Below are 25523 nucleotides of genomic sequence, written 5' to 3' on the forward strand. Positions count from 1 at the left end.
TTCCTCCATTCTTCGCAAATTAACTTCTTATTTCAGTGTCACCTCGACTATCATCTTCTTGGCAAGGCCTTCCCTGGCTCTAAAGTCTAAAATAGATCCCCTCCCTCCCCCCATCCCCTCCATCCTCTCTAGCACATTACTCAGTTTTGTATTCTTCATCATGCTTTCGCAGCCTGAGATTGTCTTGTTCCATTCTTCGTTTATTTGGTTATTTTCTGGCCCCAAACAGAATATAAGCTCTGTGAGAGCAGGGACCATGTTTGTCTTGTTTGAGCCTTCATTCCCAGCACCCTCAGCCATATCTGGCATGTTATAGGCTCTCAATAAATATGTATTGGCTGCCTGATTGAATAAATGAATGAATGAATGAATGAATGAACGAATGAAAGCCAAGCACTACAGATTGCACTCATTTGAGTGCTTCGCGTTAGTTAATCCTCATGACAACCTTGTGAATAAGCACTGCCCTATGAGCCCCATATTGCGGAGAAGAAAACTAAGTCTAAGAGAAGCAATGTCACCTGCCCAAGGTCACGTTATCAGTAATTTCAGAAGCTGGAACTCAAATTCAGATGTGCCTATTTTGCAGATGACAGTTCATCATCTCCTGCTCAAATTGTCTGTTTTTATTACTCATAATGTGACTTTGGCGATCACAGCTGGGCTCCAAGTAGAAAAATAAGATTCCTACCTCTCCCCCTCTACTCTCCCCCTTTAACCTCATCCTCTATAGGCAGAGGTGCCAGACAGCTGTGGCTCCTGCACCCTTAGGTGCATGGGGTTGGTTGGGCTTGCCCTTGGAGGGCTCACCACACGCCAGGAAGCAGGGAGGGCACATTATTTGTGGGCTTCATCTCCAAAAGAGACAGCTAAGCAGAGGCTGGCCTGGGCCGGCACTAGGACCTTTCCCCTAAACTCACTAAGCAGACTGTGACTCTTCTCAAGGGGCTTGGGGGCTCAGGGAGGGGACGGAGTGGGGGCTCTGGATAGAAGTGCAGAACTATTTTCCTAGAAGGCCAAAGTTCCTGGGGCGCCTGGGTGGCTCAGTCGGTTGGGTGTCTAACTTCGGCTCAGGTCATGATCTCACGGTCCACGAGGTTGAGCCCGGTTTCTGGCTCTGTGCTGACAGCTCAGAGCCTGGAGCCTCCTTAGGATTCTGTGTCTCCCTCTCTCTCTGACCCTCCCCCATTCATGCTCTGTCTCTCTCTGTTTCAAAAATAAATAAACATTAGAAAATAAAAAATTAAAAAAATTAAAAAAAAAAAAAGAAGGCCAGAGTTCCTGCTTTATGGATGGAAGCAATAACATGGGGTCAGGGGAGACTGGTCGCTGATCGTAAAAGAAAAATCCTCAACTTGCAGTCGATGTTGGAGGGTGGATGTTGGATGGTGAAGGATGGGAGTGGGGTGGGTGCAGAGGGATATTATCTACATTCTCGGTGTCAGGGCTCCGCTCAGCTAAGGTAATGGTATCACACAGGCAGAAAATCACTCAGCACCCCTGCCCTGCTTTGGAGAGGGCAAACTCCTCCTCAGGGCAAAGACCCTCCTGAGCAACCCTGACCCCTCCTTTGTTTGGCCTCCTGCACCCCTAGGCACACACCCTGGGCCTTTGTAAATGTCACTTCTTTTCTACCTGGTTATTTCCTATTCAGCCCTCAAGATTAGGCAATTGACTAGGAGCAGCTTGAAGGCAGATAATGTCTTACTTATTTCCTTATCCTCAGGCCTGGCAGAATAGTTGACTTCAGAGAGCAGTAGTGTCAGCTGAAAGGCAACCTTGCTGGAAAGCCCTCCCGGTGCCCCTAGGCTGTGCTGGATGGTTTTCAGGACCAGGGCACACAACAGCTAATGTCTGGACAGGTTAACAGAACTGAATTCTAATTCACCTGGGAGCATGCCTGATGCTGCTTTTGATCCTAGATGGCCTTAAATAATCCAAAACGGATTTTCCCAATATTTCTGTAAAGAGGGGCATGGAATAGGATATTTGCTGTGGGGTTTAAACATAAAGGAGTTAAGAGATGGAAAGTGCCTCCTTGGTCAGCATAGAAATTAGACCAGACTGACATCTCACATTCTTTTTGTCTTTTTCATAATCAGAGAGGAAGTGGGGGAGAGGAAAATGGGGAGCTCTAACAAAAATTCTGCCTGCTCTAAATGCATCTCGTCCTTGTTCTCTTTCATACTCGTAATTCTCATTACGTCATTCATCTGTAGTTAAGCACTGCTTTGTGAGGTCTCAGAAAGTTTCCTATTGCTTCTTACTTTTTAGCTTTCCGTGTCTGCCTTTGGTACCCTCGGGTGTTAGCCCACCACAGGATGTCTTTGCCCCTTCAACAACCAGCGCGGTGCCTTGCACATACTAGGTGCGTTCAATGAATTCTTGTTAAGGAATTATTGAATATGTTCTGAGGCAGAAAGAAGTGAACATGAAACATTTCTTTCACGGTGAGAACAAATATTTCTGTTTCAGATACGAATCAGCTAGTCAGCACAAATCGTGCTTCTATATGCTCACCAGGTGTAGGGAAGGGCTTTGGCTGAGACTGAGAAATTCACCGCGGGAGCATAATAAAGGGGGCGGGGAACTAAAGGCTCAGAGCCTCGAGGAGGAGGTGGAGTCACCGAGAGTTTGAGTATTTTTGTCCAATCAGAAGGAGGCCGTATAAGCAGAAGGGGGAGATAAAAGGGGCGCGGGAGCTCGTGAATCCTGCCCAGTTACACCAACCCGCCAGCAGGAACCACAGCTCCTAGGCTTAGGTGCTCCTGCCCCGCGCGAGCGGCCGATTCCGAGGCAGACTCCAGCAATGGCCTTTGCAAATCTGCGGAAAGTGCTCATCAGTGACAGCCTGGACCCTTGCTGCCGGAAGATCCTGCAAGATGGAGGGCTGCAGGTGGTGGAGAAGCAGAACCTGAGCAAAGAGGAGCTGATAGCCGAGCTGCAGGTAAGGCGAGCGGGAGAAAGACGGGGGCTCGGTGGCATCCTCTGCCGAGACGGGCCGGGGCCAGCGCGCCCCACCCCCCACTCCCCGTCCCCGGTACCAGTCAGCCCTGGGGCCTCCTGAGATTGGAGACTGGGGGAGGGAGGAGAAGGAGAAGAAACAGTCGCGAGCTGCAGGACGCAAACTTTGCGTTCAGTTTGCAACCGCGTGTTTCGCGCTGGCTCGCTTCCCGCCGGCATTGCAAAGTGCAGGCTGCCCGGACTGGTCCTGCGGGCTGCCCGAAGGATGCCAGCGCGGCTCCCCTGAGCCTTCGCGCGCTGTGGCCCTGGCAGCCCTGCGGCGCCCCCGGACGCCGGGGCACTGGGGGAAGGGGCGCCAAAGTAGCTTCGCCGCGGGGAGCCCAGGGACCGGCGATCCTTCCTGGGCCAGGTCCTGGCTCGCCCGGCAAGTACAGCCTTCCTTGGGGGGTGGCCGGGGCGTTGGCGGAGTCCCAGCCAGTCTCGTGGCCGCCGGAGAGGCTGCAGGGAAGGCGGCCCGGCTGGGGCAGCAAACGCCGTACCCGCCTTTCGTCTGATGCAAGACTGCCGCGAGTTTTCCCCGCCCCTCGGCCTCCAGAATGCTCTCGGAGGGAAGGGGGGTGGGCGGGGGGCGCCCGAGGTCCCCGGGCCGCCCCCGCAGCTGCCGCCACGGTGCCCGGGCTCCAGGCTTTAAAGCCCATGCCCGCCTGCCTTATGGTTGGCCTTATCGCTGGTCACGAATGACCAGCCTGGGTTCGAATCCGATCCCAAACGCCCCCAGGACATTTCTGTTTCTTAGCAAATCTTTCTCAGACATGTATCAGTTTGCCGTGCTGCACAGCGCAATCTGCTTCAAGTCTTCCTCTGCCTTGGTCCGGTGAGGTTTGGTGACCTCGTGCAACCTTAGGGCACTTACTTTGTGAGCTCTTCACTAGTTCCGCGCCCCCCCCCCCCCCGTCCGCGCCCCACTGTATTCTCTCCCACCCCCCAACTCCCACAGCCCCGCAGTGCCGCCTCCTTACCACCCTCGCTCAACTCCGGCGCACATCCACCCCCTCCATTTTCTCCTCGGAGGGCCCCTTGAAGCAAACCACAGAGGCGGCAGCAGTTGCTTTCGCTGTGCCGGAACCACATGTCCTGGAAGCTGCCTGTGCTCCCTGTCTGCCCTCGTATCTGCGTGTCCCTCCTCGTCCGCCCCGGCCCTGCACCGCCACGGTGGTGTATCTGGGTATCCAGACCCCGTCCTGTTCTTAGAGAAGTGTCTGCCTGGTCCCTGGCTTCAAGAGGTATGTGGACTAGTTAGGGAGCCTGGCCATCACTCCTGAGAGTATTGACCGGATGACACAGAACTTGAGTGCCAAGTGAGACCACCCGGCAACCTAGCTTCTGCCTGTTCTGCTGCTGCAAAAGTGGAGACAAGGGGGCTGATCGGTCTGAATGGGGGTGGGGGACAGGGGCTCAGGACCTGATCCAAGGTAGGGCCGGATGGGAGGCAGGCACCTCAGCTTGTTGCCTTCTCTGCTATCAGTGCTATCAGTGGCCTTGACTCAACAGTGGCCAGAAGGTAGTGCTGTGGCCTCTAGACCAGCTTCTGACCCTCCCCTCCACCAGAGCACCAGGTTGGGAAGAGTGGCCTCCCCTGGGGCTTTGCAGCTTTCCTGTGGAAATTAGAAGTCCTAATTTCTAGGATTTCCAGGGAGGGACAGGGTGCGGGGATACAGGCAGAACTGAGCAGAATCCAGGCCTCACCAGTACTGGAGGGGTTCCATGAAGTTGAGAAGTTGGCTGGGTGGGTTGCTGGAGTCTGGAGCTACAACTTGGAAGGACATCTTAAAGGCACTGACAGATCCTGGCAGGAGAGGAGGGGTGTTTTGTCAGCTACTGGCCAGCATCTGTCTTGCTAGGCTGTTGGAGCCCCCCAAGCCTTTGTGACTCTCTTTGTAAAACATTCACTTCAGAACATCAATTAGTCGACCTAGGCAGCCCCCTGGAGGGGCCTCGTATCCACAGTGTCTTTTTTTACTCTGGGTGGAGAGGGATCTGTGTTAGTGCCTCCTGCCCTCTCCCATTTAAATCTTCTTAACACGGAGGGAAGCTGGAGCGCATTGCCTGCCCAGGCCTGGCCTCTGTACTCACTCCTCGCTGTTCAGGGCGGGCACAGTTTGCTCTCACTGGCTCCGTGGTCAGAAAGTACAATGACCCCTGAGAATGGTGCTTTTCAGACTCAAAGCAGTTCCCCGCATGCTGTGGGTAGCTGGTAGCTGGTTTTGTGGGTCATGATTAGCATTTTAAAAAAACAAAGTAAGTAACAGGGAGCAGGGCAGATAGGCTGAGTATTATGTCATGAAATTTGTTTCAATGCTGTGGGCACTTGTGGTGCCTATGTGGTTAGTGAGCATAAAATCACAACTTAAATAGATGTTTCTTCCTGTAAGTCTTAGTCAAAACAGTTTGGAAAACACTGTCTTGGAATAATAAACTTAGTGATACATAGATTTTTCTTCTGTTTTATTGAATAGCAGTGCCGGTCAGAAACCAGTAAACCACATGCTAGTAGTAATGCATTTAACTTGCTGAGCACATTTACATCTTTATCTCAGAATTTTAAGAAAGATAAGGGGAAAAACTTCCATGCAAGATTCCATCCTTTGAAAGGCTCTGTTAAAATAGCAAGTTCCCAGCCTTTGCACAGGGATGTAATTTGCAACAGTTAAGGTAGCCATGTACTTAATCAGGATGGCACACATTGTGCTAAACAGCATCTCCCTGCATTCTCTGTAGCTGGAGAACATGACCTGGAGAGTTCTGCTTCCCTCGAGATTTAAGTCAGAGGCACCAGCAATGCTAGCTAGCATCACCCTCAAGGCCAAGCCTGTCCTCTTTGGTAAAGGAAGCAGGTTTGAACTTGAGAAACGTGAACAGCTTTCCACTGCTGAGTTAGCATAGTTTTGTCCGGAACAGCTATAAATCCAGCAGAATACTGGCTGTTTTCCAGCTCTAAGGCAGCTGCAGAGAGCATTAGACGGCAGACAGAGTGGGTGCAGCATCGAGAGGTGCCAAAATGGACTGCAGGACACCGGAGAAGAAAGTCGTAGTCACAGCAAACTGCACGGAGGACGTGGGCGGATTGACATGGGGCTGCGGTTTGCCTAAGTAGAGGAGCCGGCAGCTTGGACCCAGGTCTTGGAGGGTTGACCTGTGACCCGAGAAGGGGATGGTACCTAGAAGTGCAGGTATTTTGAGGGGTCACCAGGAAGCTCTCAAGAAATATGTGCTGATTGGGGCGCCTAGGTAGTGCAGTTGGTTAAGCGTCCGACTCTGGCTCAGGTCATGATCTCCTCATGGCTTGTGGGTTCGAGCCTTGCATCGAGCTCTGTGCTGACAGCCCATAGCCTGGAGCCTGCTTCTGATTCTGTATCTCCCTCTCTGCCGTCCCAGGCTCATGCTCTCTCTCTCTCTCAAAAATAAATAAACATTAAAAAAAAGAAAGATTTGTAAGAAGCCTTTATTATTGTTGGTGTTGAGTCTTTGTTCTGCTATACATGGTGCAAAGAGTTTTTCCGCATGTTAACGCATCACTTTCCTTTAACTTTGTTTAGGGGATTCTTTTCCATAAGAAATTTACATTTAAAAGATGATAGAGGGGCGCCTGGGTGGCGCAGTCGGTTAAGCGTCCGACTTCAGCCAGGTCACGATCTCGCGGTCCGGGAGTTCGAGCCCCGCGTCAGGCTCTGGGCTGATGGCTCAGAGCCTGGAGCTTGTTTCCGATTCTGTGTCTCCCTCTCTCTCTGCCCCTCCCCCGTTCATGCTCTGTCTCTCTCTGTCCCAAAAATAAATAATAAACGTTGAAAAAAAAAAATTAAAAGATGGTAGAGCCTGAGCCTCTTGATCTTGATCTCTGGGGTCCTGGGATTTAGAGCTTACTTTAAAAAAAAAAAACAAAACAAAGGAAGGATGAAAGAAAGGAAGAAATGTACATTTGAAAAGTTATCAAATTTGTCAGTGTTTTCTTTTATGGTTTCTGGGATTTGGGCCTTGCTTATGAAGTTTCCCCTTCCTGAGATCATAAAAATATCCCTTTACATTTTCTTCTAATGCTTATCCGCTTTTATTTATTTATTTATTTATTTATTTATTATTTTTTCAATGTTTACTTATTTTTGGTTGGGGGGTGGGGAGGGACAGAGAGAGAGAGGGAGACACAGAATCCAAAGCAGGCTCCAGGCTCTGAACCGTCAGCACAGAGCCCGATGCCAGGCCGGGACTCCTGAACCTTGAGATCATGACTTCAGCTGGAGTCGAACTCTTAACCGACTGAGCCACCTAGGTGCCCCCTAATGCTTATCTTTAAAAAAATTATTTAATTCTTCTGGATTTTTAAAAATCTGTAGTGAGATAGAAATTTATTTATTTTTTCTAAATTTCCTCATACCATTTATCACATAGCTCTTCCTATCTCCATCAGTTTGAATACTACCTTTATCATTTTCTCAATTCCCAGACAGACACAGATCTGTTTGTCTATTCCAGGCACACATGGATGGCTGTTTGCCAGGTACCCATTTGGTTCTGTTGAGCAATTTGTCAGTTTCTGAACATTTTCGTCCTGGTTCTCTCCTAACTTATCCTTTCTTTCTTTTTTTTTTTTTTTTAATTTTTTTTTTAAAGTTTATTAGTTTATTTTCGAGAGAGAGAGGAAAGAGAGAATCCCAAGCAGGCTCCATACTGTCAGCACAGAGCCCAATCGTGACTCAGACTCACAGACTGTGAGATCATGACCTGAGCGGAAACCAAAGGTCAGACACTTAACCAACTGAGACACCCAGGCACCCCTTGACTTATTCTTATGCTCACAGAACTCTTGAATGCTGTTGTATAGGTCTTCTGCCTCCTTATCACAGACAGGAGAAGGAATTTCCAGTGGTGGATTTAAAAAAAAAATTTTTTTTAATGTTTATTTTTGAGAGAGACAAAAGTGTGAGCTGGAGAGGTGCAGAGAGGAAGACACAGAATCTGAATGAAGCAGGCTCCAGGCTCTGAGCTGCCAGCACAGAGCTCTATGAGGGGCTCGAACTCACGGACCGCGAGATCATGACCTGAGCTGAAGTCGGACGTTCAACGGACTGAGCCACACAAGCACCCCTACAGTGGTGCATTTTTGATCATGTGACATGTTTGAATTATTTAGGAAAGGAAGGTGGTGGTGCAGAGAATGGTCAGGGTAGGTTTCCATGGCCTCTCAAATCACTGAATTCATTTATTCAATGGAGTATTCTAGCTATCAAAATAATAAGGTATTTTAAAAAGTAAGTTATCAGCTATTAAAATAACCTGCTTTAGAGATGTAACATATAGATGAAGAGACCAAATTGCAGGTCAGACCGAGAACACCTGACTGTAAAACAGATGATACAAAAATAGGAGGAGGGAGTGATGTTAAATCCAGGGTTGTTGGCAAAGGTTTCATGGAAGAGAAGTTCGCTGTACCTGGAAAAGTTGGTAGTGGGTGGCCAGGCATGGGGATCCTTTGCATTGGAGCCAAGAGCAGTGGACTTGAATGTGGGACAGTCAGCAGTGTCCCCATGTGCCCAGGCATTGGCTCATGTCCAACGAGGCTGCTTTATAGGGAGGAATTTCAAGCACCCTCGAGATTCTCCCTGGCGTTGGCCAGTGTTGGCAGTGAGCCCAGATGGGGTGGTTCCTGTTCGGTTCCTCTAACTTTTCCGTGTGCATGTGCCTTGCACGTTCCGAGGTCACAGCATACATGCGTAACGGTGAGTTTTGGCATGTCTGTCACTGTGAGCTCCTTGAGGGGTGGGACTATGACTTACTCCTCTTGTGTTGACGAAATCTAGCATAATGCCGGCTACATACCTACCAGGCACCCCATAGGTGGAAGGAAGGCATGAAAAGGGCAGGAAGAGGGGACACGGGCATCCTGAATTTTGTCAGGCTTCTGTTTCTCATCTGTGAAATGCAGTTGGACCAGAGGCTGGTCACATGTTCCTTGGAGTCTCACATTTTGAGGTTCTATTTCAGAACTGTGGATGTGAAAGGGCTCTCTGTGGTCAGGCACAGCCCCCCCACCAGGGAGCATGCATGAGGCATAAGCACCTCCCGAAGAAAAATTTTACAACTTCTGCTGAGCAGTCATTCCAGTGCTTAGAAGACCCCCGTGCGGAGCCCGGGGAGCCGGATACAGTGGCCTTTCTCTGTCCTCCCAGTGTGTGTGGTGGGCAGGGAAGGGAGAAGGTTCTCATGGCTTCCAGGTGAGAGCTCTGCCGGGGGAAATGGCGGAGCAGCTTACATCAGTGGGGTTAGATCAGACATGGGGCGTCTGCTCCGTCCCTCTTTACAGGTGAAGACCAGGGGTGGGGGAGGTGACTTAGCACCGTGACCCGCCTTAACTTTGGCAGACCTGGAGCTGGAACCCCAGCTGATCCCCAGCTTCCTGTTTTTGCAACAGCACTTGCCTCCTCAGCAGCCCCGGATAGCCAGTTTGGGGCAGAGCGGGCCCCTGTGCACCTGGCCCATTTCCTGGGGACTCTCACTGAGTGTTTGGGCAACAGTATCCTTATTCAGAGAACATATCACAGGATTCTGGAAGAGCCCAAGAAAGCTTGTCTTGAGGTCTAACTTAGCACAAGTAAAGCGGCTTCAATGCATCCAGAAAGTATGCATATTTTTTAGTCTAAAATGGCCTGTGTTTCTCAACAGCTATAGACTGGTTGAACTGTTCTCCCTTCGTCCTCTTACTTTTGTCTCTATTTTAGGAAATGTCTTTCTTTCAACAGTTTGTCTTTTCCTCACTTTTTAGTCACTCAGACAGCCAGCACCTCGCATGTGCCAGTCATAGGGGCTTACAAAGTAGAACTTGGTCCCACCTCTCCATTCGGCAGCAGTGTCCGACGGAAGAGGTCATGTCTGTTGAGCGGGGCAGTGTCCGATGGAGGTCATGTCCATTGAGTGGGGCCAGAGAGCCTGCCAGGTGCGATACCTATCCTAGCTCATTTTCTCATGCACTGGAGGAGGCCAGATCTCAAATTCTGAGCTCTTAGGGGAGGGAGCCGGGACTTGACTCCAGGCCTGACTAACGGCGGACCCTTCCTTACTCTGAATATATCCAAAGTCAGCTGGCAGGCAAGAACTCCCACTTTGGGCAAAGAGGTGCTAGGAGGTCTGGAAGACCGACTGTGGACCCAGATGTTTCTTCTGCCTCAGGATTGTGAAGGCCTCATCGTCCGCTCAGCCACCAAGGTGACTGCTGATGTCATCAACGCAGCAGAGAGGCTCCAGGTGGTGGGCAGGGCTGGCACGGGTGTGGACAACGTCGACCTGGAGGCTGCCACCAGGAAGGGCGTTCTGGTCATGAAGTAAGTCGAGGAGCCCGGGAGGGCGTGTGGAGTCTCACCACAAGCGGGGAGGGGAAAACTTCAAGAAGGCCAGGGCAGAGTAGGAGGCTTTCAGGAGGATGGCTGGTCCAGGCTGAGCCCAGACAGGTGGTCCGTGCTCACAGCATAGTGGTGCCCCAGGTTTTTGACCAGGAGGCTCTCTTTGTAATCGCAAATCACTTCCCAAGCCCACCCCACAGATGTTTGAGCAGCAGCCTGGTTCAGGAAACGGAAGAATGTTAGTGCATCTGTCTGCGTTCCCTACTCCAGCGTTGCCCCTTCCCCTCCACTGCGTCTGGGGTCAGGTTTTCCTGGGCTCTGCTTGGCCGAGCACAGCCTTTGCTTGTTGAGTGACTATATTCTTTTCCTTCCTCACCTCCCCTCACCCTTCTGCAGGCAGGAGCTCAGCTGCCCTTTCACACTCCAGGGCCAAGAGGGAAAGGGTCCCGATAGAGCTGTGTTTGCAGAAACTCAGAGCAGAGGTCACGACTGCGTGCCAGGGCTAGGCCACACTTGCCTCTGGCTCCTGTCTGGCACTTAGACGGTGTGGCAATGTTATTCTAGCCCACTTCTTTGTTCTCCAGCCTCTTCCCTTCCCTTGGGACACTGTGTCCTCAAAATCTTGCCCTCCCTTCCCTCCGATTCCTCCTATAGCGGAGAGGTTAATTGGTCATAGCCCATCCTATGTTCTTGCCCTGGACACAGAGGCAGTGCCCCCAGTCCTGCCCCTCCTCTAGCATCCCAGTCTAGCCTTTTCACTAGGTGGAAAGACAGGCTCTGAGAATCCTTTTATCTTGACCTTTTTTTTTTTTTTTTTGGTAGGATTGGTAGGATCTCTTAAATTTTTTCCTCCTTGTAACTTTCATTTCCAGAGATGGAAAGATCCAATAAAGGAAAAAGGAGGCTAAACATGTGTGTTACACTTGATCTTAGCCAGAAGGCCAAGAAGCAGTGAATATGTGTTTTAATAAACTATTCCAAAAACAAAAAACAAACAAAAAAAAAAACCCCACAAAAAAAAACAAAGAGACTTTGAGAAAAGAAAAATACCTGTGTGAGTTTCAGCTCTATTCTCCTGTCTGTGAAATGGGCAGAGTCAGCATTGCTGTGTGTGTGAAGGTGTGAGGAAGCTTTCTCACTTCAGAACTTGTTGAGAGATAGGAGGAGAAGTCAGTCAGGTGGAGGTAAAAATACTAGCTTTGTGATTGATAGAAGCCAGGCTGGGCAACTTGATGAAGGTGTGTGGCCAGTGGGCTGACCTGAATCTGATGGACTTGCTCACCCATCTCGGGCGCAGCCCCGGTAAGACAGATGACACAGAACAGTGGGAATCTGGGCTTCCTGTAGGCAAGTAGTTCCTGAAAGGAGAGCAAAGAAAAGGACTGAGCCACATCTATATCTCCCCATCGAGTGAGACACTTCTCTGCCTGCGGAGAAGCGAGTTTGAGTCAAGAGGCCAGCTGTGTTTCTCTAATGGACGTCCCTCTGCATGAAAACATAGAGTCAGGGCAAGGGGGGTGTCTTCTAGCCTTGGGATTAGGGGAGGGGTCCATCGGAGAACCCAGGGGGGAGGCATGGGGCTGGAGGTTGTAAGAGCGGGTGAGGTGAGAGGGCAGGAGAGCCAGCACACTGCACTCAAGGCTTTCCGTCGGGACAGGAGTGGGGATATGGGGTCTGGACCTTCTGAAGTCCCCTTTCTCCTTTGCTCTTCAGCACCCCCAATGGGAACAGCCTCAGTGCTGCGGAGCTCACCTGTGGGATGATCATGTGCCTGGCCAGGTAAGTCCCTGACTCCTGAGCGGAGCCAGTCTCTCTGGTGTGTCAGTTGTTATGACCTCCCCAAACAAAGTGACCCGGAAACGCTTGGCGACACGCAGACTGCTAAAAATGCTTCAAGGCCATTAGTCCTTTACTGAACGCTCCTTCGTCGTTTCCTGCTGTCTACGCCACCCTCTGGCTTTTCGAACTCTAAGCCTCAAAATTAAGGTTTCTGCTCCCTGGAATATCCTTCCCGATTATCTCTTTTTTTTTCCCCAAGTCATTCCATTACTTTATTTTTATCACACTCGTTATTAAAAATTCAACTAGGGGCGCTTGGGTGGCTCAGTCAGGTAAGCCTCCAACTTTGGCTCAGGTCATGATCTCACGGTTTGGGGGTTCGAGCCCCGCGTCAGGCTCTGTGCTGACAGCTCAGAGGCTGGAGCCTGCTTCAGATTCTGTGTCTCCCTCTCTCTCTGCCCCGCCCCCACTCACACACACTCTCTCTCTCTCTCTCTTTCAAAAATAAATAAACATCAAACAAAAAAAAATTTTTTTTAATTTAACTTCACATAGATGTAAAATAGAAGAAATGCTCAACATTTTTATTTACTTGGGAACATTTTTGAGTGAACTAATGCCAAAATGTAACAGCCTCCACACCTCAGGGACTTCTCATACACCACAGGTTCCCAAACTTTGTTGCACATTGATATCATCTGAGATGATAATACTAATGCCTGGCTTGCACCCCCCAAAATTCTGATTTAATTAGCATGGGTGAGACTTGGCATAGGGATTTTTTAAATAAACTTTTTTTTTAAGTTTATTTCTCTATTTTGAGAGAGAGAGAGGTGTAGGGGCAGAGAGAGGGAGAGAGAATCCCAAGCAAGCTCCATGCTGTCATGACCTGAGACTTGATCCCATGACCCATGTGATCATGACCTGAGCCGAAATCAAGAGTCAGAACGCTTAACCAACTGAACCACCCAGGTGCCCCAATAAACTTTTTATTTTCGGAGTTTTAGATACACAGAAAAGTTGTAAAGATAGTAGAGTTCCCATATAGTTCATACTCAGCCTCCCCTATTATTACTATCTTACATTAGTATGGTGGATTAGTCATAACCAATTTGCCAATATTGAAATATTGATACATCTTTTTTAATGATAAGGCTGAGATTTAAATTTTTTTAAAATTTTTTTTTAATGTTTTTATTTATTTTTGAGACAGAGAGAGAGCATGAGCAGGGGAGGGGCAGAGAGAGAGGGAGACACAGAATCTGAAGCAGGCTCCAGGCTCTGAGCTGTCAGCACAGAGCCCAACACGGGGCTCAAACTCACAGACTGTGAGATCATGACCTGAGCCAAAGTCGGACGCTTAACTGACTGAGCCACACAGGCGCCCCTAAAAATTTTTTTCATGTTTATTTATTTTTGAGAGAGAGCACAGGGGAGAGGCAGAGAGAGAGACAGAATCTGAAACACACTCCAGGCTCCGAGCTGTCAGTACAGGGCCTGACACGGGGCTCGAACTAATGAACCCTGAGATCATGATCTGAGGCAGAGTCAAACACTTAACTGACTGAGCCACCCAGGTGCCTCTGATACACAATTTTTAACTAGTCTTCTCCATCATCTTTCTCTGGATAACTCTTATTCTCAAGATGAAGCAGGAGTGTTAATTCATCTAGGAAGCTCTCTCTGGATCTCCCAACTAGGCTGTGTCCCTCACTGATTCCCCTGGCCTTCAGGATTTCATTCTGTCACTGTCCCTACAGCTCTTTATTGTAACAGAATGGAGCAAAGCTGCTCTGGGATCCCTGTACCTACCTGTGGATTCTTAACACAAGAGAACTCAAAAGGTCACATGTCTTGCTCTTCCAGCAGGAATTCTGGGAGTGCAGGCCTCTTCAGTAGAGGGGACGGCCTAGGAACTCATGGATTTGGTGCACATAATGTGTTCGGTAGTAAAACGATGGTATTGAGCACTGCTGTTGAATAGGCCATTCAGGCACTTCTGTGGTCAGTGGGGAGGGCAAGGAGCCAGTGGACAGGTCAGAAAGTTCACTGGGTCCCTTCTCACACCCTTAGATCCTTAAACCAGGGGGACCTAGGCAGACAGGGCTCTTTACTCCTCTACTCGGGCCTGAGGCTTCTAGGGCTGAGAAATTAACTCTCTCCCTCTCAAACCTGTTCTCCCTCCTGGGACAGGGTCTGGAGGAGTGACCTTTGTTCTAACTCTTCCCCTACTGGAGCGCTTAGGTATTCACTGATACTCATGGCCAGTGAAGAGGAAAGACTGGAGAAAAGAGTCTGGATGGGGTCCCTGAGCTGGCCGTCTACAGCTTCCAGAACCTTGGGGCTGGATGTATTTCCCCCTGGACAACTGTAGTAGCCCGATGTCCTGGTTTCCCTTGTGCAGTTAAATTCAGCGGTGTTTTTGTTTTTTGAGTGAGGGACTTCTGTATCAGCTTTCTATCTAATTAATTCTCTTACTCTTCTCTGGAGGTGGAAAGAAAGGCTTGGGAGCCAGGAATAATTTTTCTCCTGTTCCAGGACCCAACTAAAGTAGAAGAATTTCAAGGAAGTGAAATTTCCATCCTCTCATCCAACAACCTCACTCATCAAAGATACGTCAAAACTAAGAAATGAGCACCCTGTGGGACGCCTGGGTGGCTCAGTCGGTTGAGCGTCCAACTTCGGCTCTGGTGATGATCTCCCATTTTGTGAGTTTGAGCCTGGCATTGGGCTCACTGCTGTCAGCACAGAGCCTGCTTTGGATCTTCTGTCCCCCTCTCTCTCTGCCTTTCTGAAAGGAAGAAAGAAGGGAAGGGAAGGGAAGGGGGAAAGAAAGAAAAGAAGAAAGAAAGAAAGAAAGAAAGAAAGAAAGAAAGAAAGAAAGAAAAGGAAGTAAGGAAGGAAAGAAAGAAAGGAATGAAAGAAAAGAAAGATGAAAGGAAGGAAAGAAAGAAAGAAAGAAAGAAAAGGAAGGAAAGAAGAAAGGAAAGAGAAAGAAAGGGAAGGAAGGAAGGAAAGAAAGAAGGAAAGGAAGGGAAGAAAGAAAGGAAGGAAAGGAAGGAAGGAAGGAAGGAAGGAAGGAAGGAAGGAAAGAAAGAAGGAAAGAAAGAAAGGAATGAAAGAAAAGAAAGATGAAAGGAAGGAAAGAAAGAAAGAAAGAAAAGGAAGGAAAGAAGAAAGGGAAGGAAAGAAAGAAGGAAAGAAAGAAAAGGAAAGGAAGGGAAGAAAGGAAGGAAAGGAAGGAAGGAAGGAAGGAAGGAAGGAAGGAAGGAAGGAAGGAAAGGAAGGAAGGAAGGAAGGAAGGAAGGAAGGAAGACGGCTAGTCTCTCATACCTTCTTGTGTGTCTGGTCAGACTGCTTTTCCAGCAGGGTAGCGACAGCACAGTGGGAGCCGTGGATGTGAGGTTGAGAGCGTTGGGCAGTGTGGGTGGAGAGAGGGCCCGAATGGGCCTCACAGTGGGGGACTTTGAACAGATGGCAGGAGTTCCTGAGGTGCAGGAGAACAGTGACACAGAAAGAAAGAGAGGGGAATGCAACCTCTCCCCCGCTTTACCTTCTCCTTTTGTGAGTCAGGAGGCTACCACTTGGTTCTCGGGAGACCCCTCGCCCCCATCACGGTCCTCCCCAGACTGGTCCTGTGAGGACCCCGAAGTGTTAAAGCCTGAGGAGGACTCGTGGGCGCCTGGGTATAGCAGCTGGAGGGGCTTGGGAGTGTCTTGTGCCCCACGGTACCACATGCACCTTAGATGGTACTGTGGGCTCAGGAGGGCAGAGAGGAGGAAATAGCAGGGCTCGGGAGTAGCAGTGAGCCAGACCTGAGAGGAGGCCGTGGGCTCTGTCTCACTAGGTTAGAGCATGTTATCAGGCTAGCTTTGCTGAGAAGCAAACACTTCCTCAAGGCAAGTCATTGTCCTTGGGACATTCCTGAAATGAGGACCCACTACTGAGGCCTGATGGGTCTGATGGGAGCTTCTCCCCGTGAAGCGTGTTACTTGAGCTTTGTGAGCTTACCCATGGTGTCATGGGGGCACAGATGCCCCCCTCAACCGGCCCTCAGATGGAAGTGTGTCGGCCACGTGTAGACCACAAAGTGTATTTTTTATAAGAACTCAGTGAGATGGAGATACATGAACAGCATGTTGGAATCTCTCTGTTTACACACTCGTGCTTGTGTGCGTGCGCACATGCACACACACACACACACACCGCCCTGAGTTTTGTGACTGGCGGGAAAGACTGCATTTAAATACTTTGGAGTTTAACTGTGGGGGCGATGTCTTCCTTGGCTTTGAGTCAATTCAGCTACTTCCAATGGGTGATGCCTGCTCAAGGTATTTAGTCCCTGCCTTGTCTCTCTCCACGCAGATGTTGTGAGCATTACAGGTGCTAAGATGTGTCTAAGCATTTTTTTTTAATTTATTTTTTTATTTTGAGAGAGAGAGAGAGAGCACTCTTGCATGGCGGCAGTGGCGGCGGGTCGGGGGGGGGGGGGGTGGTGGAGGGACAGAAAGAGAAGGAGAGAGAGAATCCCAAGCAGGCTCCGTGCTGTTAGCTTGGAGCCCGATGTAGGGCTCGAACCCACAAATCGTGAGATCATGACCTGAGCCAAAACCAAGAGTCAGATGCTTAACCAACTGAGCCACCCAGGTGCCCCTTGTCTATGCATTTCTTATGGAGTGTCTAAAATAGAGAAGGTACTCCTTAAACATTTTTTTAAATTTTTATTTATTTTTGAGAGACAGACAGAGTGTGAGTGGGGAAGGAGCAGAGAGAGAGGGAGACACAGAATCCGAAGCAAGGCTCCAGGCACTGGGTTGTCCTCATAGAGCCTGACGTTGGGCTCAAACTCATGAACTGTGAGATCATGACCTGAGCCGAAGTTGGATGTTTAACTGACTGAGCCACCCAGCACCCCGCTCCTTCCACATTTTAAACATTGTTTCCTGTCTCCCTTTTTCATTTCCAGAGAAGCCCGGATGACATAATCTTACCCTCTCACCTCTGACTCTGCCCTAACTTCCTTTGTCCCCTCCAGAAAACAGGTGGAGACTCAGACCTTTGTTTTAACCGATAGGAGGAAATAGGCTGGGTGTTGGGGTAGGAGTTGGTATGCACCGTGGCACCCACCCGTCCTAGGGTAGCCTGAGACTGCTGCGGCTTAAGAAACCGTAAGGAAGAATTAAATAACCAGCTGTCTGTTGATACAGTAGAAGATGCAGGTGGCAGCCTTTGATGGAAAAACAAAATGAAAATCCTTGAACTTCCTGAATGAACCTGATGTCTTCAGAGTCGCTCAATACCCCATTCGTTATCCCTGGGAACCCTGGAGGATTGACTCTGACTTCTTACATGCCTAGAGTCACTTGGTGGTTGAGGTGGAATCAGAACCTTGACCCGGAGTCCTGGCTAGAGACAGAAATCCCAGGGCTCCCCTGTCAGGCTTCGCTGGGCAGTTTCCCTCTGCTCCACTCCCTTGACCCCCCTCGGTGTCTCTGTACCTGAGCTCCAGACCCAGACTGAGCCCGGCCCCCAGGGGAGTGACTGCCAGAGGCGGCCGGTCAGACCTCACGCCCTGCCTTCTGCGTGGGCCCCAGCTGAGCCTGTGTCTGTCCTTGCAGGCAGATTCCCCAGGCCACGGCTTCCATGAAGGACGGCAAATGGGAACGGAAGAAGGTGAGCAGCCGGTCTTGCCCCGCCCCGCCTGGCTCGGTGCCTGGGGTCCACTCTGCCGCTCACTTTGGCTTCCTTGCCTTTTGCTTGTTTGCTTGCAGTTCATGGGAACAGAGCTAAATGGAAAGATCCTGGGAATTCTTGGCCTGGGCAGGATCGGAAGAGAGGTGGCCACCCGAATGCAGTCCTTTGGGATGAAGGTAAGAGGCTGGCGAACCCCTTGGACGTGGGGCTCTCTGTAGCAGTTTCGGGAAAGGCAGGCTTGCTCGAGAGAAGGTAAAGGTTTTTTCCTAGGAGGCTCTGACCCTCTGGTAGAGCCGCTGACTAAGTAGGCAGTGTAGCCGGGGAGGGGAGGAACGTTGGCCTGCCATTCTGGATACCTGACCTCAAAATCTGGGAATAACTTGGTGCAGGCCACTCAGCTCTAGGGGGAGTAATTGCCCTGAGTCCCCGTGGAGCAGAGGGGTCTAGTGTCCTGCCCTTTTCCTCCCCTGCCACGAGGGCTCGTTGTTTTGCCGTGTCTGTTCCCTGGGATAATTTAGAAAAACAGGAGCAAATTTGGAGCCTTCTAGCAAAGCAGCTGTCCATCCACTGGCTGGCTCCACTCCGTAGTGCAGAACAGACAGCAACGTGCTTCCGCGTATGCCGTGATACGATGTTAAAGCCTGCGGTGGCTGAGGCACGACATATTTCTCAGAACTCTTCCCTGATCCCCGTCTCCCTCCAGGACCTGCTTTATCCCACTCCGGGAACTCAGTGGTTCTGGCTGAGCGAGGGGCTGTCATTAAGAGCAGTGCCACCCCCTGAGGCTGGTCCGGGAAGCCTCGCAAAGGGGGGGCCGCTGAGCCACACATAGGAGAGCACCTGCAGGGGCCAGGGACCAGGCAGCTCGGAGTGCTAGCTGACGTCTCCTTATTCACCGGGGCTGTCGGGGGATCGTGTGTTCGAACTGCAGCCAGGAAGGCTTTTGTTAAACATAAAGGAAAACAGTTTGGCAAGCAGATCATTTCTAGAAAAATTTTCATAGACCTGCTTTGGCATTCTCCCTTTCTCCCCTTCTTCCTCCCTTTCTTGTGTCCTTCCCCCCGCCTCCCCGCTTCACAGTTAGAAGGAAACTTATAGATTAACCCTTACTTTTATACTGATGTCTGGAGTTTGTATGTATTTGCTAAGACTTCCTGCAAACGGAAGGTAGACAAGAACCCAGGTGGGTGCCCCATCATACCGCATTGAACATCTTCCTCTCCCTCCTGCCTCTCTTCCCCACCACATTTATTCATGCCAGCCAGACATCTTCCCTAAGCCGCGGCACGTTTTTCGAGATCCCTGGCCCAGCAGGATCCACTGGTCATGAGAACAAACCAAAGCCATCCCTTTGGTGCAGGGGCAGCGAGGTGCCATGCGCTGAAAGGTGTGTTTTCTCCTCCTCTCTCTTTTGTGAGGGATTAACGTAAGGGCTCTGCTCTAAAAGCAGGGGTCAGGGCTTCACGTAGGTGCTTCACTTGGGGGTTCTTCTGTCCGGATGTCTCTGGAGGGTCACTGTCGGCTGTCTTGCTTTGGGACATGATCTTTGGAAACCCCTGAAACATCCCTTGGAATGGTCATTCCCCCCACCCCTCCACCCTTGCCAGCAGCCCTGGTCATTTCGGAGTGGCCCAGGTGGCCTTTGTTTATACTCTTTGCTCACTTTGACGGAGCTTCCTAACATATTCCCGAGCCCAGGTGAGTTTTGCCGCAGGGCAGACAGATTACTGACCCGCTTGGTCCAGATCTGCTAGGTTGATGTGAGCGGCTGCAAAGGGGAACATTTTCCAAAGGGCGAGGAGGGAGGATCGTTGAACAAATTGTGAAAGGGATGGGTTTATCGGCATCCAGGCAGGAAACAATGATCAGTGTTTACTAGACGCAAATTGTTTTCCATTGGCCTTGTTCTGCCTTTGGAAACCAGCAGTAAACGGATGGTGGGAATCCCCAGATGTCTTGTACCTGGGGGGTTTAAGATTTTATTTTAGTTATTTAATAGGTGAATGCCTTCTCACAAAAACTGACTTTTAGATCCTTATCTCCTTGGGTACCACCCCAATCCTGGTCTCACAGGTAACATCACTTTAGCGTGTGTCACCTTGGACTTTTTTTCTGTGCGTTTACACGGAATGCATACAGTTTTTTGCCTACAAAGGGATTCTGTGCCCTTTGAGAATAGACTGTTATACATGCTGCCAACATAAAAATGTATGTCTTGTAATAAATACATTTACCATATTTTTTTTTTTTAATTTTTTTTTTTTTCAACGTTTATTTATTTTTGGGACAGAGAGAGACAGAGTATGAACGGGGGAGGGGCAGAGAGAGAGGGAGACCCAGAATCGGAAACAGGCTCCAGGCTCTGAGCCATCAGCCCAGAGCCTGACGCGGGGCTCGAACTCCCGGACCGCGAGATCGTGACCTGGCTGAAGTCGGACGCTTAACCGACTGCGCCACCCAGGCGCCCCGACATTTACCATATTTTTAAACTATTGCGTGGAATTCTGTTGTGTAGACAAATAGCCTTTTATTTAGCCACTTCCTCAAGGATGGACATTTAGATGGTTTGGAAATGTGGACGTCAGTAAAACGTTGGTGAGGTCTTTCATGATACCCTTGGGATTAAGATGGAAAACGTGAGCTTGGTGCTAAGGCTTTAGTAACTGGTTGAACATAGCCCTGTCTCCATCTGGAGGGAAGTGGTCCAGGATGGTGAAGGGCTCTCTGCCTTCTCCACCTTTTTCATCAATGGCCTGGATGACAGGAAGCAGGGAGAGGTGGTTAATTCTCAAGGGTGTGGAATGAGATCCTAAAAAACATAAGAAGGCTAGAATGCTAGTTGGGCATCCTAACAGGAAGTCTAGCTAGAATACCTATCAGTGCCCTACACATGGTCCCCCAAAGCAACTGAACATATATTAGATGTAGAGGTGTTGTTAAAAAGCTTTTGTAGGGGGGGGAGACCTTTGGTTGACAGAACTACAGTGTACAGTTAAAAGTGGCATGGCTGATAGGAAGGTCATGTGATGTTTGGCAGCATTAAAAGAAGCATGGCTTCCAGAACAAGGAAGATGACATTTCTCATGCTCTGTACCAGTCAGACTCTGAAGTATTGTGAACCCAAGCTGTGAGAGACTGAAAGTTCTGGAGATGGAAGGTGATGGTGTGAGGTTCCTGTCTATACTTCCTAAGTAAGGGTTGAAGGCAGTGGGGTCACTGAGCCCCAGCGTGACTTGGGAGGCATCCTGGGAGGCTGCCCAATAGCTAACGGGCAGTCTGTAGAAGAGTATTGCTCTCTAAGCAGTGGATCCACGGAGGACCAAGAGGTACAAGCCCGAGGGAACAGAGCTACAGCCAGAGCTGGCCCCAGATGGAAGGGAGAGAGCCAAGTCTCCCACTACTGCAGATACACCTGTGAGACTGGTTGAGTACTTGGCCGGCATGTGTGGACGAAATGTATGCATTGGCAGATGTAGAAGCAGACGGCCCTTAAAACTCTGGTATCTCCAGGCACCCCTTACCCATGGGCTACAAGTTTCTTTATCCGTGGAGTGGTCCTTAGCAGGGAGTTCACTGTGCCGTCGTTGGAAATAGAATAAAACTATTAAGGGCTGTGGTTTGTTACAGTAACTTGGGCGAACACTGTGGTTGAAGACAGAGTGGACCAGGAGGCGGAGGAGACTCCGAGGAGTCCTGGTTGGGCGGCTCAGGCAACGAGGCTGAGCATGTGCAGATTATCTTTATCACCCCCTCCCCTCGGGTCTTCCCCCGGGCTTTAATCTGTCACCCAGGCTGTTAATCGCTAATGAGGCTGTTAATGGATGACTAACATCCAGCCCCTTCCACAGTATCATGATTTAAGAGTTGACCCCTTCATGTCACAGGAGGGTTGGCAGAGACCCTTTTGTGTCAGATGTGGGGGCTGCCCCCCCCTTTCTTTCCTGTCCTTTCTTTGTCACTATCTGGTCACTCAGGGAAGGGGGGATATGCTGGACCTTAGCTCTGCTAGGGGGCTTCCCAGCAGCACCTGGTTGAGTGTGTGTTGGGGGAGAGCCCTTCTATGCTGTCGTTCCCAACGAGCACAGGCCTGGAAGGAACCTTCCCAGGCCCGCTGAGAGCAGCTGCTGACTGGCTCTGGGCCTCATGGCACAGATGTGTGTTTCAGGATAATTCTGGCAGCCAGTAGCCTGCTGGTGGTCTGGGTCATCTGAGTCAGGTTCCATGGCATTCTTTCTGCCTGAAGATTTTTCCCAACCTCGTGCTGAATCACAGGTTGTACGCTTCGGAGACGTTCACGCTGGCGTGTCCCCTAGAATGTGTGATCAGACCCAAGCCCGCCAGGAGCTGAGCCTTGCACTCTCTTACCAAGGTTTTTCCCTGAGGAGCAGACAAGCATCTCTTGACAGTTACTGTGCGGCCAGTGTCGTGATGAATCTGAAGTTGGCCCAGAGGGGTGGACATTGAACCCAAGGCGCCAGCTCTCACTGATTTCTTTCAGACCCAGCTAATGTTTACTGAGGTCTGCCTGGTCAGATACTGTGCTCACGGTGACCCCTCGGGGTCAATATTATCATCCCAGTTTTACAGATAAGGAAACTGAGGCCCAGGAAGGCTGTATGATAATGTTCCAGATAATAGGACTAGTAAATGGTGGAGTCCAGCTGAAACTCCAGGTTTCTTGACTTCCAGTCTGGTGCCCTTTGTCGTGCACCAGCACGGTCTTCGGTCCCGATCTGCACCAGCTGCATGGTGCATGATCCATGCCGTGTCTCTGTGCTCCTCCTTTCTCAGGACAAAGCCTCCCGAGGCAGGCAGCTCCTATCTCAGTCTGGTAACTGCAGTTCCTGCTGCCCTAGAGTACTGATTTTCAAGTTCTTCCCAGAGCCTCAAGTTCCAGAAAGGTGCCTTAGGGACACAGGGAGGGGGACCCTCGGGAGACAGTAGGTGGTGGGGCTCTGGGCCTTCACCTCTGCAGCCTTGGTCAGTTTTTATATTGGGGTTCTGGTAAGATTTCACTGTCCAAAGGGGAGAGAGTTCTAATCCTAAGGCAAAAGAATTGGCTGTGGGGTAGAAAGGGGGTATGACGGGGAGGCACCTTTCCTTTGAAGGCCCCCTTGCTCTCTGGCATCCACTGCTAAGCCAGAGGGCCCAGAGTAGGCGTAGGCAGCCTCTCTTGCCTTCTGTGTCACCAGCGGGGAGGTGGCTCTGCATGAAAAGCTAGGCTTCCGCTGCTGCCCAGCAACAGGAGGCTGGTGAGGCCGTGGAGCCCCTCTGCGGGTGTCCCTAAGGCTCCTCTAGGAATAGTCATCAGATGGTATGTACCTGGAATTGTTCCAACTTCTGTCCATCAGGACATCTGACCCTTTCTAGGACCCGTCAGGACCCTACTCAGACATTGGTCTCCTGGGCCCAGTGTCACTTTTCATACTCCCCCCTCCTCCCCTAATGGTCTCCTGATGTGAGAACCCCAACTCCTGGCTGAGTTCAGCTCCTGTCTGCCCTGAGGATCTCGAGTGAAAAATGCAAACGGGTTTTCTCAGCCGAATTCTTCCCTGCAGTTGTCTACAGCTGAACAAGAGAAAGAAAGCTGAGTCAGGGCCTGTTGTCCACTGTGGAAGATGCCCATCTCCTCCTTCCCCATCTCCCCCTTTAGCTATAGGCTCCTCCCGTGGGGACGCTGAGCCAGGCTCGGCCCGCGGGACCCTTCCTCCCAGCATCCCCCCACTGCTTCTTGGCTCCTGAGAGCCCAGAAGCCCTAGCGTTGGGTGAACTTGCCTCCATGAGGCTTGGCTTTGTGACCTCTGCTGGTGTTCCCGACCTGTCCCCACTCACATGAACAAAGTACATCTGGAGTAGACATGAACAGGGCCATTGTTCCGGACAGCCTCTGAGCCGGCAGACAAAGAGGACTTGTAAGGACATGGGCAGAGATCCTCTCTCCTCCCCCGGACACCTCATTGTCCCCACGAAACGAATAGGTTCTATCTGAAGGGAATGACCATTTGGGCTGGGGTGGTCATGACCTTGTGACCTACAGCCTCTCCCCCCCAAACCTCCACCTTGGCTTTCCTGGTTCCACGAGGCTGATGATGAAAAACGTGATCTGAAATCTGTACCTTATTCATAACCAACCATTTTCAGTTCCTTCTCTGGAAGGGCTGAATTTTATATAGAAAGCTTCTTTGCTGTGATTTTCTAAGATAACGTTTATGTTTCCCCCCAAAGAATTGGTGATCAGTGGGGGAAACAGTACAAAGCACAGGAAAACATACAGGAGCAAAAAATTCCACCACACAGAGGTGACCACCGTTAAAGTGTTCAAGTATTATGTGTTCTGTTCTGTTTGTTTTTGTTTAATCCTGGGCCATCTCTGAACATTGTAGGGTTCACCTGTAACGTTTCCGGGTTAAGGGAACTTTTCTTTTCAAGGAATATTGAATTATTGAATGTTGGAGCAGGGGAAGACTTTGAAATCATCCACCTAATTCCTCTACTTAGGACTGAGGACCCAGGTCCAGGCCTCCTGGTTCAGTGTCCGCCCCTTGGCTTCTGCCGGTGTGCCCAGGTCAATTGGCTGTCCTGCCTTCTTGAGGACATTGATGCCTTTGAGGTTTTTATGGCTGCTACACCTCTTTCCCCCAGTCAGTGCTGCTGATGTGGACCAAGCTGAAGGAGAGAGTTCGGGGTCGACCTCCTGGGTAGACCTGACAGAAAGTGGATTAAGTCTTTGCTGTTGAAAGAGGTGTGATGCTTCATGGCTGGTTGCGGGTTCTTCCCAGCTTCTTGTGCTGGCTTGGTAACCTTCAGAGCGTTGCCCTGGCTGAGACATGTGCGACTGGCACCCAACACTGGCTCTGATGCAGGAGAGAAGTGTCTATTTCCTCCACCCCTGTCTTCTCAGGAGGGGCTGTGAGCCTCCCTACCTTATGTAGAAGGATGGGCACTGTGGGCACAGGCCCCAAAATCCAAACACTGGTTCTTGTCCCCACGCCACCATTTGCCCCCTGTGTGACCATGACTAAATCATTTCACCTCGCTGCCTTACTTTCCTCATCTGTAAAATGGGGGAAATCATCGTGCCCAATCCATTGGATATGAGTTGGAAGCACCTGACATAGTAAATGCGAAAGGAGTGTTCGCCATTATGAGCGATGACTACTCCTCCTTTCTTCTTTCTTCTGAGCTTTGTCTTCTCCAACTGTCCTTCCCTCACCGGTATCTGATGGCCTTTGGTAAATACCATGAGGCTGATGGAGTCTGTACCCCCGGAGTTTCCTGCCTGCCCCCTGTCTCCCAGGAGTCGGCCTCCCTTCCTTCTCAGCAGCCTCGGAGAGGTCACTCCGCCTGGGGAATCCCCTCCTCCCCTGTCAGCCCAGAACGTTCTTCTGGGTCCCTCCCCATCCACGGTTCCTTTATGTCTCCCTTTCCCCCCTCTTGACGTCCTTGTTCTGCACCCCCATCAAACCTGTCTTGTTGAAAGGATCTGTCTCTCATCCTTTAGACCTCTGTTGTGATTAGTCACCAAGTCGTGCCTTCCAAGACAAGATGCATTTTAAGAAACTTCAAGAAGGAACCAAACTTTCCTCGCTGATGTGTCTACACCACTCCCCAGTGTCCATTCTTGGTCTCCTTGATCACACTGCCCCCACCCCCTGCTTCCTCACTCTGCTGAAGTTGTCAGTGCCCCTGCCTGCGCTC

The 25523-nt window shown here is 50.3% G+C and overlaps 1 protein-coding gene across 1 annotated transcript in view; it reads left to right on the forward strand.

Annotated features, from left to right (window-relative positions):
- The first annotated feature begins 2651 nt into the window (after window positions 1-2651).
- Window positions 2652-25523, forward strand: part of PHGDH (phosphoglycerate dehydrogenase) — a 32910-nt gene continuing 10038 nt past the window's right edge. The window contains exons 1-5 of the mRNA XM_045478840.1: window positions 2652-2947; window positions 10183-10334; window positions 12066-12131; window positions 17750-17804; window positions 17903-18001. Coding sequence (XP_045334796.1) covers window positions 2810-2947; window positions 10183-10334; window positions 12066-12131; window positions 17750-17804; window positions 17903-18001 — 510 coding nt within the window. The 5' untranslated portion in view covers window positions 2652-2809. The remainder of the gene's footprint in view (window positions 2948-10182; window positions 10335-12065; window positions 12132-17749; window positions 17805-17902; window positions 18002-25523) is intronic.

This window comes from Leopardus geoffroyi, chromosome C1, assembly GCF_018350155.1.
Source record: "Leopardus geoffroyi isolate Oge1 chromosome C1, O.geoffroyi_Oge1_pat1.0, whole genome shotgun sequence".
In the NCBI taxonomy this organism is placed as follows: domain Eukaryota; kingdom Metazoa; phylum Chordata; class Mammalia; order Carnivora; family Felidae; genus Leopardus; species Leopardus geoffroyi.